The sequence below is a fragment of the Indicator indicator genome, chromosome 11, assembly GCF_027791375.1.
Source record: "Indicator indicator isolate 239-I01 chromosome 11, UM_Iind_1.1, whole genome shotgun sequence".
Classification (NCBI taxonomy): domain Eukaryota; kingdom Metazoa; phylum Chordata; class Aves; order Piciformes; family Indicatoridae; genus Indicator; species Indicator indicator.
The window spans coordinates 28,657,787-28,672,879 of record NC_072020.1 but is presented as its reverse complement, the minus strand read 5'-3'; the positions used below and the strand labels follow the sequence as shown (position 1 = coordinate 28,672,879).

At 44.0% G+C, this 15,093-nt stretch overlaps 1 protein-coding gene across 1 annotated transcript in view; it reads right to left on the bottom strand.

The window, feature by feature from the left end:
* The window catches only part of CREB5 (cAMP responsive element binding protein 5), a 235,001-nt gene that overhangs the window by 7,732 nt on the left and 212,176 nt on the right, over positions 1–15,093 (bottom strand). Inside the window, exon 8 of the mRNA XM_054384928.1 lies at positions 1,392–1,715. Within this exon, the coding sequence (XP_054240903.1) occupies positions 1,392–1,715 (324 nt within the window). The remainder of the gene's footprint in view (positions 1–1,391; positions 1,716–15,093) is intronic.

Genomic DNA, 15,093 nt, shown 5'->3' with positions numbered 1-15,093 from the left:
AGTCTGCTGCTCTCTTATTTAGGCTGTTTGTCTAAAGCTGACAATGCATTTTACATTAGCAAATGCTGTAGGGAAATCCCACATGCTTGCAGCCTCTGTGATAATAAAGCTAGATGTTAGTAAATAGTTAATGTCGTGGGACACTGGGACATCAGCCAAATTCTCTGATTTTCTTTAATGCTTTCTAAGAGCTTCTCTGAAAGGTATTTGCAGGCAACAAAATACTTCACAGATTGAACTTCTTACAGCTGGTACTCCTCTTTGTTTTCATCCTAGGCACTGCCTGCTTGTCCTCCCTAAATTTGCTCCCCAGACCTGACATAGTACAGCCACTGCCCCCAGAGTTTTGCTTTCCTTGTATGATCCCGATGCGGAAGACTGCTGAAGTCTGTGCTCACTAGGTCATTAGTTCAAGAAACACTCAGTTCAGATACAGAATTATCCAAACTGCTGAAGCCACTATATCTGGTCCAAAACTTGAATCCTCCATCTCATTCAATGGAGACCTTCACTGAGTTCTCATCATCCAAACGCTTTTCTGGTTTAAATCTCTCTCCTTGGAATGGCTTCATCTTTTTCTCCTGCACAACATCTGCCAACTATTGCCTGCACTCTCAGCTAATCTGAGCTTCCTTTCATGCTCTGCAGATGAGGGCTGGATCCTTTCTTCTTCTCCACTAAAGCAGTATATCTTACCTTAGAACTACCCCTAGTGTGTCCAGTCTTGAAAACACACACACACAAACACACACCCCAGTGCCCTTTTACTTCACTACAACTGTGCTATGCGTTTCTGCAGGTAGAACACATACGGCTCTTTAAATCTTGGCATGAGAAGTTCAGGTTCAAGGACATTAAGCAACATGTATAGTGTGCCAAACTCCATAATAAACATCATCCACAAAAGGATGTGCCAAGCTGCAGAGCTCAGAGAATTTACAAACCTTGGAGCTCCTTTATAAAGTAAAATATTAGAATCATAGAATTGTTAGGGTTGGAAGGGGCCTCAAGGATCATCTAGTTCCAACCCCCCTGCCATGGGCAGGGACACCTCACACTAGATCAGGTTGCTCACAGCCACATGCAGCCTGGCCTTAAAAACCAATGTCTATCATGCTAAGCAGTTGTTGCATCACTGCATGTTCTGAATAAAGCTTGCACTTCCACACCACCAGCAGCAGACAATGCTGAGCAGCCCGAGGGGCTTGTATCTAACAAGATACACGCATGTGAGAATCACGGGATCACATAGGACGTTAGGGGTTGGAAGGGACCTTCGAAGATCATCGAGTCCAACCCCCCTCCCAGAGCAGGAAGGTACAACCCAGGGAGTGGGCTTTAACTCCACATAACAGCAGGATTCAGCTATGCAGCATGGTATGAAGCTCTACCTGTGCTTGTCCACCGGAGTGCAGCGGGGGGTGCGGCGAGGTCTGGTGGTGCGCCGGGTGTGCGTGAAGGTGCGAGTGAGAGTGGTGGTGGGGATGATTCTGCTGGTGATGAGGCTGAGGATGAGGATGGTGCGCTGGGTGCTGGTGCTGATGTGGGTACGAGTGGTGGGGTGGCAGTGTCTGGTGCTGGTGAGGGTGTGAGTGCATGTGATGGTGCGGCGTCTGGTCCTGTCGCGAGCTCATCATTTCCATCATGTGGCCCATGGTGTTCATGTTCCCGTTCGACATGGCTCCAGGGTGGTGAGTCAGGGCTGCCTTCAGCCTCTGGAACAGAACAAGGCAGAAAATGCAACAGTCACACATGACACCATCTGAGCAATCAGAATCAGATTTCTGCTGTTGTAGAACCAGTGCCTTGTCCTGTGCTTTGAGACTTAGGTAGCTTTTGTCTTGCTGTTCCCTTGATAAAAGGCATCTTATTTCAGTTTGAGAAAGAACATATTCTTGGGGTTTAATCTACTTTTCCACTATAAATATGTAAAGATATAAACATCTAAGCTGAAACTTAACAGTTACACGTTTCCTGCTGTGCTGCTTAGGAAAACTAACTGGCTCTTCTACTTTTCTCTTTGGCCAGCTCAGTAGCATTGGCTTCATCCAACTTGTATTCTTGCAACTTTGAAAAAGGAAAAACTGATTAAAGGAAATTAAAGACTAATTGATAAATATATTGCATGGAGGTGTTTTTCAGGCTCAAATACACTCTACAGTGGGTGTCATTCTACCTGTGGACTACTGAAATCACTGCCATCCTAGAAGAGTATGCAAAAGGTAGAGCCTAGATGTCAGCTAGAAGAGCACCTTCTAAACCCTTCTTTACATCCATAGTCTCCTGCATCTTGCTCAACATAGAATGCTCTTTACAACACTGGAACAGGCTGCCCAGGGGGATTGTGGAGTCTCCTTCCCTGGAGATATTCAAAACCTGCCTGGATGGGTTCCTGTGTGACCTGGTCTAGGTGGTCCTGCTCTGGCAGGGGAGTTGGATTGGATGATCTTTTGAGGTCCCTTCCAGCCTCTAACATTCTTTGATTCTGTGATCCACCCAAGACCTCTTATCTCTTTACATTTTGGAAGAAGTCAGTGTAAGCTTAATTTACTCTCACTAAATGCAAATGATTAGTCAGCAGAGGATGGTAAGATAGAAATGGAAGAACATCCATAGTATCACTTAATGCCAGACTAGCATGCTGTGAATAACCAACCCATCAACTAGCTCCTAATTCATTACCCAGGCAGCAGAATCATGAATACCGGATAGCTCATCCGCAAGAGGTGCCACCTGTGGGCAGCAAGGAACAGCAGGGATACAAGGAACAGAAGTGCACCATTCCCTGGGGTCACAGATGACAGTCACAAGCCAACAAGGCTAAAATCTGCCAGTGAAAGAGCAATGACCAGACTGAACAACATTGTGGTTTTGTCTTTTAAGCAAAGAGAGTCACTGCCAGGACACTCAGAACCTATAGATGGGAATTTCAATCTACTTTATCTTGAACAGATAAAGGATCCTGCATTCAAAGCTGCCACCCTATTGTATTTGTGCACCTGGGACTGAAGAAGTAACAAATTCTTAAGGAGAGGGGAAAAAAAAAAAAGAGGGAAAAAATGTTATAGAGGACAAAAGGAAGTAAGAGGGTCAATGTAAAGTATCACCCTCAACTTTTTGCATCCCATGTGTTTTTGCAGACATCATGAAAGTCATTCCACTGAGATACTCTAATAATCCAAATGTGGTGGTTTATCTCATTACCAATCAACTGGATGAAAAAAATCTTAAAAAAAAAAAGAAAAGAAGAAAAGAAAAGATGCATTTGCAAAACACATCAGTGCCTCAACTCATGTGAAGGAAAATCAGGCTGATGACTTTTAAGAAGCTTCCTTAAGAAATTGCAGCATCTATGACAACCTGACAATATTCTCAAAGAAGGACTGAGGAAACTATGGCAATGAGGTTAAATGTCTTCTTCCTCATCTCCAAAGTCAAACCAGAGTTCAATCTGGTATCAATAGCAGTAACCCATCATGGGTATAAAATGGAGGAGTTGAGGAGCCCTTAACATTTTGTGGCAGTTTTAGGCTGATGCCTAGGAAAATTTTCTACAGATTGAGTAGAAAAGTGGTAGAATGTAAATAAATTACCATGGGATGTAAAGGGAAAATAATGATAAGGTCTAAATAATCCCATTGGTCTGATAACTAACATAAAATCAGTTGTATACACTAACTTTTTTTGTCTTCTTTGCTCTAGCTGATACCAGCTGGTGGCTTTTGCTTGGCTGTTGCTGACCTTGGCTGCTTGTTGTGGCTACTCTCTGCTTTAATCTCTCTTTTACTTTGTACAGGAGGGAAGGGAGCAGAGAAGGGGAAGCTATTAGTAGCCCTCTGGTTTTGTCCAGGGGGGTTCTTGTGTTGTTTATAAATTTTAAATACATGTAAATATTGTATATTTTGTACATATTCATTGCATTCCATATTTCTAGATTTTGGTGTGCTTGTAAATAGAGATTCATTTGCCTTCCAACTGAGCTGATCTGGCAAATTTTATTTTGGGGGCAATTCTCTCTGAAAATTAGTTGGGGGGTAATTTCAACTCACCACACATTTCTGAATTGAAGTGCTACCCTAGTTACTGTAAGAAGCTGTTCAGAATAACTGGTGTTAGCCAGGAGTGTATTAGGGAAAATATGGGTAACAATGCATAAATAGATCAAGTCATGCTGCATATATATTCTCCTTCAAAACTTGCTAAGATCTTTTCCATGGGCCTGAGCCAGATCTAAGCCAAAGTACCAACAGAGGCTGTCCTAACTTTGTTTTCTGCATCACAGAATCAGCCAGGTTGGAAAAGACCTTCGAGATCATCAAGTTCAACCCAACACCAGCTAATCAACTAAACCATGGCACCAAGTGCCTCATCCAGGGATGGTGACTCCACCACTTCCCTGGGCAGCCCATTCCAATGGGCAGTCTCTCTGTCTGTGAAGAATTTCTTCCTAACACCCAGCCTAAACCTCCCCTGGCACAGCTTGAGACTGTGTCCACTGTGTCCTCTCCTTCTGTCACTGGTTGCCTGGGAGAAGAGACCAACCCCCACCTGGCTACAACCTCCCTTCAGGTAGTTGTAGACAGCAATGAGGTCTCCCCTGAGCCTCCTCTTCTCCAGGCTAAACACCCCCAGCTCCCTCAGCCTCTCCTCACAGGGCTGTGCTCCAAAACACAGAATAACCAAGCCCTCAGTAGCCAGCAGTTTTATGTGATGAATATCTAACAAAATCTTCCAATGCTGTATTTGTCAAACCTCTAAAACTGTACTGCAGCATGTCTTAACTCTAAACTGCAGATTTTTCAAAGAAAAGAAAAAACCAACCTCCAGGGAAAAACTTAATCTGCAAATAAACATTTTTTTTTCTCAGCTGTAAAAACTGTGGCTTATTAGTGTTGTGTGACTTCAAGAAGAATAAATTATTTTGTTTTCTTTCCATAGCCCCTTCTACCACCATCCATTTATTTGAGATAGCAAATCAAGAGAGACAGTGAGAGGTCTGACATGCAGCTGGTTTCAGTCAATAGGGGTCATTGCCATTTGGTCTGTGTATTTTACAAGCTCCTTGCTGACTGTTCCCAATGGGAGGGTGGGTCAGCTGCCCTGGATCCCAGTGCTGGGGCGAAACCAGCTCTCTACCTCATCCTGTCCCAGTGCACCAACAGCCATCGCCTGGCCCTCACCTCCCTTTAAATTTGTGCTTAGATCAGCTCCACAGCAGTGAGAACCCTGTCTGTACACACACAGAGAGCAATGTTCATCTTCTATTAGCCAGTCATTCCTGCCCATCAGAAACATCTAGGGAACGACAAACATTTTTTTTTTTTCATTTGCTCTGCAGCAAGATCACTTGGTCTGGATGTTTTAGTTAGAGCATAGGGAGGGAAAATCACCAGAACCTGGTGAACTTTTTGCTTTGAGTATGTGTAGAGCTGGAAGGGCAGGCTGCCTTTTTTGTTACTGTTCTTTTCATGTGTGCTAATTGCAAATAACTGCTTTAGCTTAGTGTCAAACAAAATGAGATGGCATCAAACCTGATCTTACTGGAGTGCCCACATCAGCAAATCGTCTCTAGAATGAAATGATAACCCAGGACTTGATCCTTTGGCTACCCAGTTTCTCAGGAGCTGTGTGACTGACTTCACCAGAGCCTGCAGGTACCTGGCAGTTCACAAACTGGGGCTGAAACAGAGGACTCAGAACTGCTCCCACCAAAAGCTGACGTTTCTGCTAACCAATGTAGCAGTGGTTTTTAGGGCAAATTCCCCTTCTCTCCCTTTTATAGTACAGTTTTCAAAAAAAATCTACACCAACATCATACCAAGTGGAAATGCAGCTGCTCATCCCACCTGGGTTTTGGCCTTTACTTAGTATTTTTATTATTTCATCAAAGTAACATAGTGACCAAGATGATTTCCACTCAGTCATGCCACTTGCATTAATGGCTGCCAGTGACACAGAAAACACCAGAAATCTTTCACAGAGAACTGCCTGCTTTCCCTCTGAGCAAGTGAAAAAAGAAAATTCCCACAGGACACCATAAGCACATAAACTCTCATCTTTGATGCTTAGGAGGAACTAGAAAGAGTGAATATTGGTGCTCTGCAGGTAGGAGTGCTGTGTTCCTTGTACTATTGGTCATAGTACTGCCCCTAACTGATACATTTACTATGAAGCCACCTCACTGAATGTCTCAAAGCAGTGATCATTATTGCTGGAATATAGGAGTCTTTCTGGAAGCAGGTAATTTTCCCAGTGCTTCCTCCATCTAAAGAATGGCATCATGGTGACGTGGACTGCTTGATGTTTCCTTTTATCAGCATAGATCCTAATTCATTCTTTGAACATATCTGGGCAAACCCTAAGTTGGCCAAAAAATGAGCTCCAAGCATTTGAGATCCTGAATGAGCAATAGTAACAATAGTATCATCTTCCCTAACACTTCTGCAGTTCAGGATCTTGCTGATCTCTAAGTTTTCTATCATGACATGTATTTAAAGGTTGCCTTGGGTTTGCCCCACCTTTCTCTCCAAAATTGCTAGTGAAAAATAGACAGTATTTTTGTCAGTTTCTTAGAAAGGGGGGGCAGGGGGGGAAGTAACTAAAAGTGTACATTTGGAGGTTGCCTTTTCCACAACTAAAAACTCAACTAATTTGGGGGTTTTCATGTGTATCCAAACCTCCATCCCTAGAGGTTTTTAAGGCCAGGCTGGATGCGGCTCTGAACAACCTGAACCAGTGTGAGCTGTCCCTGCCCATGGCAGGGGGGTTGGAACTACATGATCCTCGAGGTCCCTTCCAACCCTAGCAATTCTATGATTTATAATATTTAAAGCATATTTTATTATATGCCATCATCTGTATATGACAATAAACTACAATTTTCTTCTAGTTGTTTTTCCTAAATGGAGAAATGGCAAAAATCTGCTCCAGTTTTACAGATGTTATTACCTGAGTTGTGTGTGCTTGCATCCAATAATAAGCTATTTTATTACCCAGCTGAAATTTAGGCTGGGCCAGACATGGAGTGCTGGTTTTGAATAGGACTGAATAAGTATGTATTGCTGCACTCAGAAAAAAGCCTCTTCCTCTTCTGATCTACAGGCCCAAATCCCACTAAGTTAGAGAAGAGACAAGACCAGCTGTAATATCAGTTTAATGTCTTGGATGATCTTACCATCTTACCAGGTAGCAGATGGAATATGATCTCAAAGCTATTTTCTTGCACTAGTGAGTGTGATTCTTGTCCCTATTATACAGGGGTGTAATATGTTCCCCACAGGGGACTGAAGGGACTAGAGAAGGGTTGGGAATCAGAAAAAAACAGAGACTTCAAGCATCCATCCCCACACACTGGCCATTAGGTAGCAACCTCAGGGTAAAAATCTTGATTAGTCAACCTTCATGGCAAGCACCTCACTGACTCTAGTGGCACTAATGTTGTTTTCTCATCAGTGATGGTCAAGTGTTCTTTTTTCACTCATGCTCCTCTAAGCATCATACCCAAGATGAATGCGTGGACTTCAGCCAGTGGCACAAACAGAACATCACACAAAGTATTTCAGAGCATTCCACTGAATGTTATCCTTTCCTCCAATTATGGCTGCAATGAGAGAACTTAAGCATAAATGTTACTCAGGTCTTTTATAGCTGGCTGCTTACAAGCATCTCACAGTGTAAATAACTTTGCAAATGTTCCACTCAGATTCATAAAAGCAAATTGGAGGCGATTCACCTCCACCCAATAAGTGAACTGGAGATACTTATGAGCACATTTCAGAGACTGGTAATTGGAAAGCCTCTGATGTCACATTAAATGCTTGCTCCGACATTTCCTGTGCAGTAAAACACAGTCCTGCATATTGACTGAAGGAGGAGTTAGAGGTGTGGGAAGGACATGAAATCCAGAACTGAAGTGACACGTTACACTAATGTAAAGAGAAAAAGGGGATGCATTTAATTCACAGCTTGCCAGTAAAGAGTGCCAAGCTGCTAATCTTTTCATTATTCTCAGGCTGTTTGGCAAATCTGAATTATACTTTTCCCTTCCTTAGTGCTTTCTTCCCTGCTTAGTTGGATTTTGTAACAACACAAACAATGGATCATCGTCCAGCCTTCAGTGCAGCTTAGCTCTAGTAAAAGCAACAAATTTGCTCCCTTGTCCTTCCAAATGCAAACTGAATTAAACTTCAGCAGCAAACAGTGAGAATCAACTGCCAACAATGAAAGTGGCAATAAAACTAATAGACACCATGCTGCTCAAGGACAGGTCAGCTGCAAGGGCTGCTTCAGCATCCCTGAACTTGGAGCGCAGAGGAGCTTGGAGCAGCCATGCTGCCTGGTGACATCAGTCCCAGTGACACCTCTCCGGACAACTGCCAGGTTTAGGTAATCGAATGCAGGTCACAGGCAAGATGGCTCAAGGATGCTCTACCAGAACTGCCATCGTCTGCTGACAGCATTTAATTGACTATGGCCAAGGCTCCAGGGACAGCAGAAAACAGAGGTAAGTTTACAGCCCATCTGCACACAGCAATTTCCTGCTCTTCATCTTGCAAAGGAGAGAAGCATGAAGGGACACGGACCTGATGGAGAGGGTCCAGAGGAGGGCCATAAAAATGATCAGGGGGTTGGAGCACCTCTGCTACAAGGACAGGCTGAGACAGCTGGGGGTGTTCAGCCTGGAGAAGAGGAGGCTACAGGGAGACCTAATAGCAGCCTGCCAGTACCTGAAGGCTACAGGAAGGATGGAGAGAGACTGTTTGCAAAGGCCTGCAGGGACAGGACAAGGGACAATGGCTTCAAACTAGAGAAGAGCAGATTTAGATTGGATGTTAGGAAGAAGTTCTTTACTATGAAGGTGGTGGAACACTGGAACAGGTTGCCCAGGGAGGTGGTTGAGGCTCCTTCCCTGGAGATACTCAAGGTGAGGCTCAATGAGGCCCTGGGCAGGCTGATCTAGTTGGGGATGTCCCTGCTGACTGCAGGGATGTCAGACTGGATGAGCTTTGGAGGTCCCTTCTGGCCTGGACCATTCTATGATTCTGTAATTACCCTTGTGTAATGCACTACCTTTTTAAGGATTAGAAACAGTAAAATACTAAATCCTTTATTCCTATTCCACACACATTTCTAATGCACAGGCAAATTACAATCAAGACAGAGGATAGAGTGAAAGTTTGTGCCTCTCACTATATACTGTTCCTTGCATTAATCATTTCTCAATGCAGTGTGAAACAACTGGATTTGATTTGCACAGGAGTCAGGAAATGTAAAGTTCAAAAAAATCAAACCCCTAATTCCCACCAAGTCTAAGTCAATCCCTGCATGTGTATCCATGACAAGGGATATTTAATTACGTAGTCACACAACAGACAGCAAAGTGATTTATTACTGGCAAATGGTGTCATTTAATTTCAACATACAATACCAATGGAAGGATCCAAAAAATACAACCACCTTCTGCCTGATTTCCCCTCTGTGTGCCAAAGTCCAAAAGGAAAGCTGCTACTTAGCTGCTACCTACCCCTGGAGAGGCAGGTTTCTGACAGTAAAATGCCTGACACCTGGGGGACTAATTGCCTGTGCCTGCTATCTGTAGGCAAGCACATACCTAACCACCACCCTGATTCTCCACATGGGCAGTCTTTTGCTTAGTTACTCTGCCAGATTCACCCATGGGATATTCCCATGCATGCTAGGTTGTCACCCTTGGAAAATACAGGAACGGGAGGGGGCAATAAAATCACTCAGTGTTAACAGCACCCTGCAAGGCAGTGGGAAAACATGGGCTTGATGGTACCTGAGTCTGTAGTGCCCATTCTCTAATGCCTGCATTACAGCTCATTCCCAAGCAAGACACCATGGACACTTTCTTCACATTGGACATAAAACACTTGGGCATAGCCTCTGGGAAAGCAACTAGAGCTCAAAACTTCCTCACTCCTGCAAGCAAACTCTGTAACTAGGTTTCCAAAATCATGATCCCATCTTTGTGTACAATGTAAGTGGGAAAGGCTGGTACAGTGCTTGCATTGCTATATATATATCTTACCTGAGCATACAACAAACATTCATGAATGTATTACATGAAAGAAGTGGGAACTGATTTCAGAGAAAGATTGGGAAATGTTCTATACAAGCCAGAGCACTCTAACACTGGAAGGAACACTGTGGGGTTGGATATTTTAAACTGTACTGAGAGATCAGACGAGATTAGCACCACAAAGATGTCTCTCTGTGGAATACTGCTCTGAAGCCTTGAGACGCCTTAAGGAGTGAGTTCAGTTTAATGCCAAGGATGCAAGTTGCTTGCATTTCTTTTCCCTCTCATGAGCATAACATATACACCAAGGACACGAGAAAGGCAGGTTCAAAGTCTTTCTCTGTCAGAAGATTTCTGAACTTTCATCACCAACCTCTCACTAAAGCTGATTATGATTAAGTCCCTCATATTCAAAGAAAAATGCCATCCAAGTATATAAAACTTAGGTGTTTGGGGTTGTTTTTTTTTTTTTCCTTCACTGATGTGATTTCTGAATACTCATTTTTCCTGGATTAAACCCAGCACATTTAAATGGCTACTAGCAAGCCAGAAATGGGATACATGTGCATTTAAAAGTGCTTTGATTTCATCCCAGATGTGCAGTGCTCAAGGGCGCACACACAGACACACACAGGCTGACTGCACAGCGGATACGACCTGATGTGTAGATTCTGTTTCAAGATTATACCAACCAGACTCTGAAACATAAAACCAAAGCCCTGACCACTTACAGCCATTAGGGATCCCAGAGCTCTTTGTGAACAGAGTATTGATGTTCATTAGCCTATTGGCCTGACTGAAGAATTCAATGCAGGTAATTAGATGTTGTTCATTACCATGCAGTTTCATGTGAAGTTATTTTTTTTCCTTTGTTTCTAAAGGTAAAGTGATTCCTGAAACATTTTTTAAGTATCCATGGATTTCTTCCTTCCTATCTATCTATCTATCTATCTATCTATCTATCTATCTATCTATCTATCTATCTATCTATCTATCTTTTTTTTTCCTTTTTTTTCTGAAGAAATGACCAGAATTTAAAGTGGACACTGCAAGGACATACAAAATGAGAATGTTCTTACAGGTTGTCTCACTTCTTTTTTTTAAAAAAGACCCAACAAATTCTAGCATCTGAGCCAGAAAATGAAAATGTGCATGGCATGTAGAACATAGACACAAAGTGTGAACAAGTTCATTTAGTGTCAGTTTGCACTGTTATAAAATAAATGTAATCTATGCTGTGAGCTTTCTACGTGGATATCGTGAGCATTCAGCATATTAGTGTAGCTAGGGACTGTCCTTTGACACCCCTATGCAATGTGTCTTATGCCCTCCCACCTCTCCCCCTGACTTATATTCTCCCCCTGACTTCATCCCTCAGGCTGCTGCCCTCCAGCGTGCCCCTTTGCACTTCACCTGCAATGCCTTCCCCCTCCATTCGCACACAGCTCAAGTTGCTGCCTTGTTTTTCACCACCTCGCATGTATCAGCTGCTTTTAAACAGCAGTATCTTGGGTCAGATGCATTGAATTTCAAAGCCACTTGAGGCTCCAGGAACAGCAACATCTCAACCCCTCTACCAGATAGCAGCCTGTGCCTCTGTCAGTGCCATGAGGTTTTTTTAATCCATGACACCTACAGTGTGAAACAAGATAAAAAACTATCAACCCCCCAACTATTTCTTATTGGAATTTGTGATTTACACTAATAGGCTTTACTTTGTGTTTGAAGGGGCAGGGAATGCATGCCCAGACACTTCCCATGGCTCAGATGACAAGGAGTGACTGACTAAAATGCAGTGCATCAGCTGCTCCCTCACTTGCACACAGTGTGCTTATTCTTTGGCTTTTCAGAGCAACATGTCCGAGCAAACCAAAAAAACAACCTTCCCCAGGGAAGGGAAGGATGCTGCCTGCTTGGTAAGCCATTGACTCATCCTGTCACTTCTGGACAGCTGGATTGGGCTTTCCTATGGCAGATACTACAGGATGCAGAACGAAGTTCACAGGTCAGGGGTCTGGCTAGACTCACAGTTGCAGTAGATGTCACACGAGCAGGATTTCCTTTCTGGGGCCAAGCAGTGACAGGTACAGAGTATCCTGTCACACCTGATTGTGGACTCTTCCCTATCCTTTCTGCCCAAGGGAAAGAGGGCAGAAATAACCACTTAAGAGCACATTCCTGGCAGAGGTGCCCTGCCTGTGGAGTGGCAGGTAGAGTGTCCCCACAGCACCCTGCATCCTGAGAGAGGCAAAACAGGTCGTGTGCTGGGTGAGCATCTGCTGTGGGGACAGGATGATGCTAGACCCAGACACCTTCTCACCTACCAGCAGCAGCTGCCAGGATGGCAGGAACAGTCAGTTGCTGCACACCAGTTACCCATCCATGCTCACTGTCCTTCACAGCACAGACAAGCCTGCTGAAAAGCACATCAGGGATCCGGCTGCCCTGGTATCGCCCTACCTACAGCTGTACTTCTACTGAGTGTGGGAGAAATACATAAGTACTGTCTTGTTTTGGTGTTTAACACATCTTCCTGTCTCCTCTCCCAGCCTTGCCAACAGCATTATCCATCTTCATGACACCACCATTGTCTGATTCATTTGACATATGCACCAGAAAAAAATGTTATGTTCTGAACAAGATCATAATGTTGTGATCTCATTCCCATCCAGACTCCTCAGTGACTCCACCACACCTCCCATTTCTTGCTGCTTTAGAAAGAGAGGGACTGAGAAGTTTTTCCAGCTTGCTCACTGGGAGGCTTATAAAGGATACCACCCCACCAAAGGCACAAAAATACTTCCTCCAGTATGCTGGGAATCAAGGTAATACCATAGAAATTTCCTCAGGTATGTTTGGAATCAAGGTAATACCATAGAAATTTCAGCTGTTTACCTCCTACCTAAAGAGTGAAACAGCAAAATGTTTCTCATCTCCTGTTACTTAGGGCTGTTGAGGAACTCTACATAGATTGTGTGTTATTAGAAGGAAACAGCATTTTCCTGTTTCTGATGGTATTATGAGACATTCTGATATTAATATGGAAATCACTGAGCTCTTCTTTCTCATCATTTTCTTTTTGAAACAAATAAACAAAAAGCCTTGTGCACTACCCACCTCTGTGGCATTCAGGACTAAGGGTTATAATGAAGTTCCCCCTTTGGGCTGGCATGCCAGCAAGTCACTGAAAGGTTTTGTGATGCCTTGTCTCACAGAATCACAGAATAGTTTGGACTGAAAGGGACCTTTAAAGGTCATCTTAATCTAACCTCCCTGCAAGAAGCTTGAATTAGATCAGGCTGCTCAGAGCCCCATCCAACCTGACCCTGAATGGTTGCAGAGATGAGGTGTCTACCACCGCTCTGGGCAACCTGTTCCAGTGTTCCACCACCCTCATTGTACAAAAAATATTTCTGTATATGTAGTCTCAATCTCCCCTCTTTTAGTTTAAAACCATTAACCCCTTGTCCTGTCACAACAGGCCCTGCTAAAAAGATTGTTCCCATCTTTCTTATAGTCCCCCTTCAAGTACTGAAAGGCCCCAATAAGGTGTCCCCAGAACCTTCTCTTCTCCAGGCTAACAACTCTACTCTCCTAGACTGTCCTCACAGCAGAGGTGTTCCAGCCCCCTGATCATTTTTGTGGCTCTCCTCTGGACCTGCTTCAAGAAGTCCATGTCTTCAGTGTGCAGAGGACTCCAGAGCTGGACACAGTACTCCAGGTGGGGTCTCATCAGAGTAGAATAGAGGGACAGAATCTGCTCTCTCGACCTGTTGGCCACGCTGCTTTTTATGCAGCCCAGGAAATAACTGTTTTTTCTGGGTTGTGAGCATACCTTGCCAGTCATGCCCAGCTTTCCATTTACCACTGCCTCCCAGTCCTTCTCCACAGGGCTGCTCTCAAATCCCTTCATCCCCCTTCATCCTCTATTGATACAGGGTGGGTTGCCCTGAACCACACGCAGCGTCTTGCACTTGGCCTTGTTGAACCTCATGAGGTTCACAAAAGCCCACAGCCTTGTGCAGGTCCCTCTGGATGACATCCCATCCCTCAGGCATGCCAACCCCATTACTTATCTTGGTGTTCTCTGCAAAGTTGCTGAAGGTGCACTTGATTCCACTCTCTGAGTCAATGAGGAAGATATTAAGGTGTCTGGTTGGTTGAACCCCTCATGGCCCCTCATGTGCAGCTTCCGTCTTGGCCACAGGAGTTCACAATTTAAGGGTAATTAAGAGATGACTGTGCACTGCCAGGTGAGGCACAGGTAATCTCACCCCAAACACATGCCCCATTCTCCCCCTGCTCTGTCTCTCTTTCCCACTCATCCACAGGAACATCAGCATCCGCCACCAGCTACAGCCTTTATAACCTGTTAGAGTCCTTGCCAAATAAGTTACTCCCTTACAGCTACTTCTCTTTGGACATCTGCCAAAGGAGAAAAGACAATGGGTGAGTAGGGTGGAGGTAAACCAAACTGGGAGCTTGGCTGGACAGAAGAAGGGGAAAATAGGGAGAAGAGTAAGAGAGGAAAGATTGAGGCAGCTAATTTTTTCTTTTTTTTCCCTGCAGTTAAAGCATTGACAGGTAATTTATCACATGTTTTGATGGTGCTCCAGCTGGCAGGGAAAAGAGCTATCTGGTTATTAATTCAATTAGCCTACTTATTTATCAGCAGAGGGTGAGAAGGTGCAGTCACAGGCCACACTGTGCCAGTATCAGACCACCTGATATTGGGCTAAGAGGACAACCAGGAATAGGAACACCCCACCCCGGCCCCTCTGGCCAGTGCATTCATCATCACATTATCTCAGGCCTCCTAAGGTTGCAAAAAAAAAAAAAAAAAAGGGAAAAACAAACAAACCAACCCCAAACCAAAACAAAAACCCAACACAGTTTAACAGCATACATGATGCACAGCAATAAATGAGCAAGGCAGGCTTACAACTGGAACCATGAGGCTTTGCTGCCACCAGTTCAGTGCCCTAAAAAGTATTTGTTATGTCTGACATTTTGCCCAGATCTGATGTTTTTTTTCTTAAATTCATTAAAAT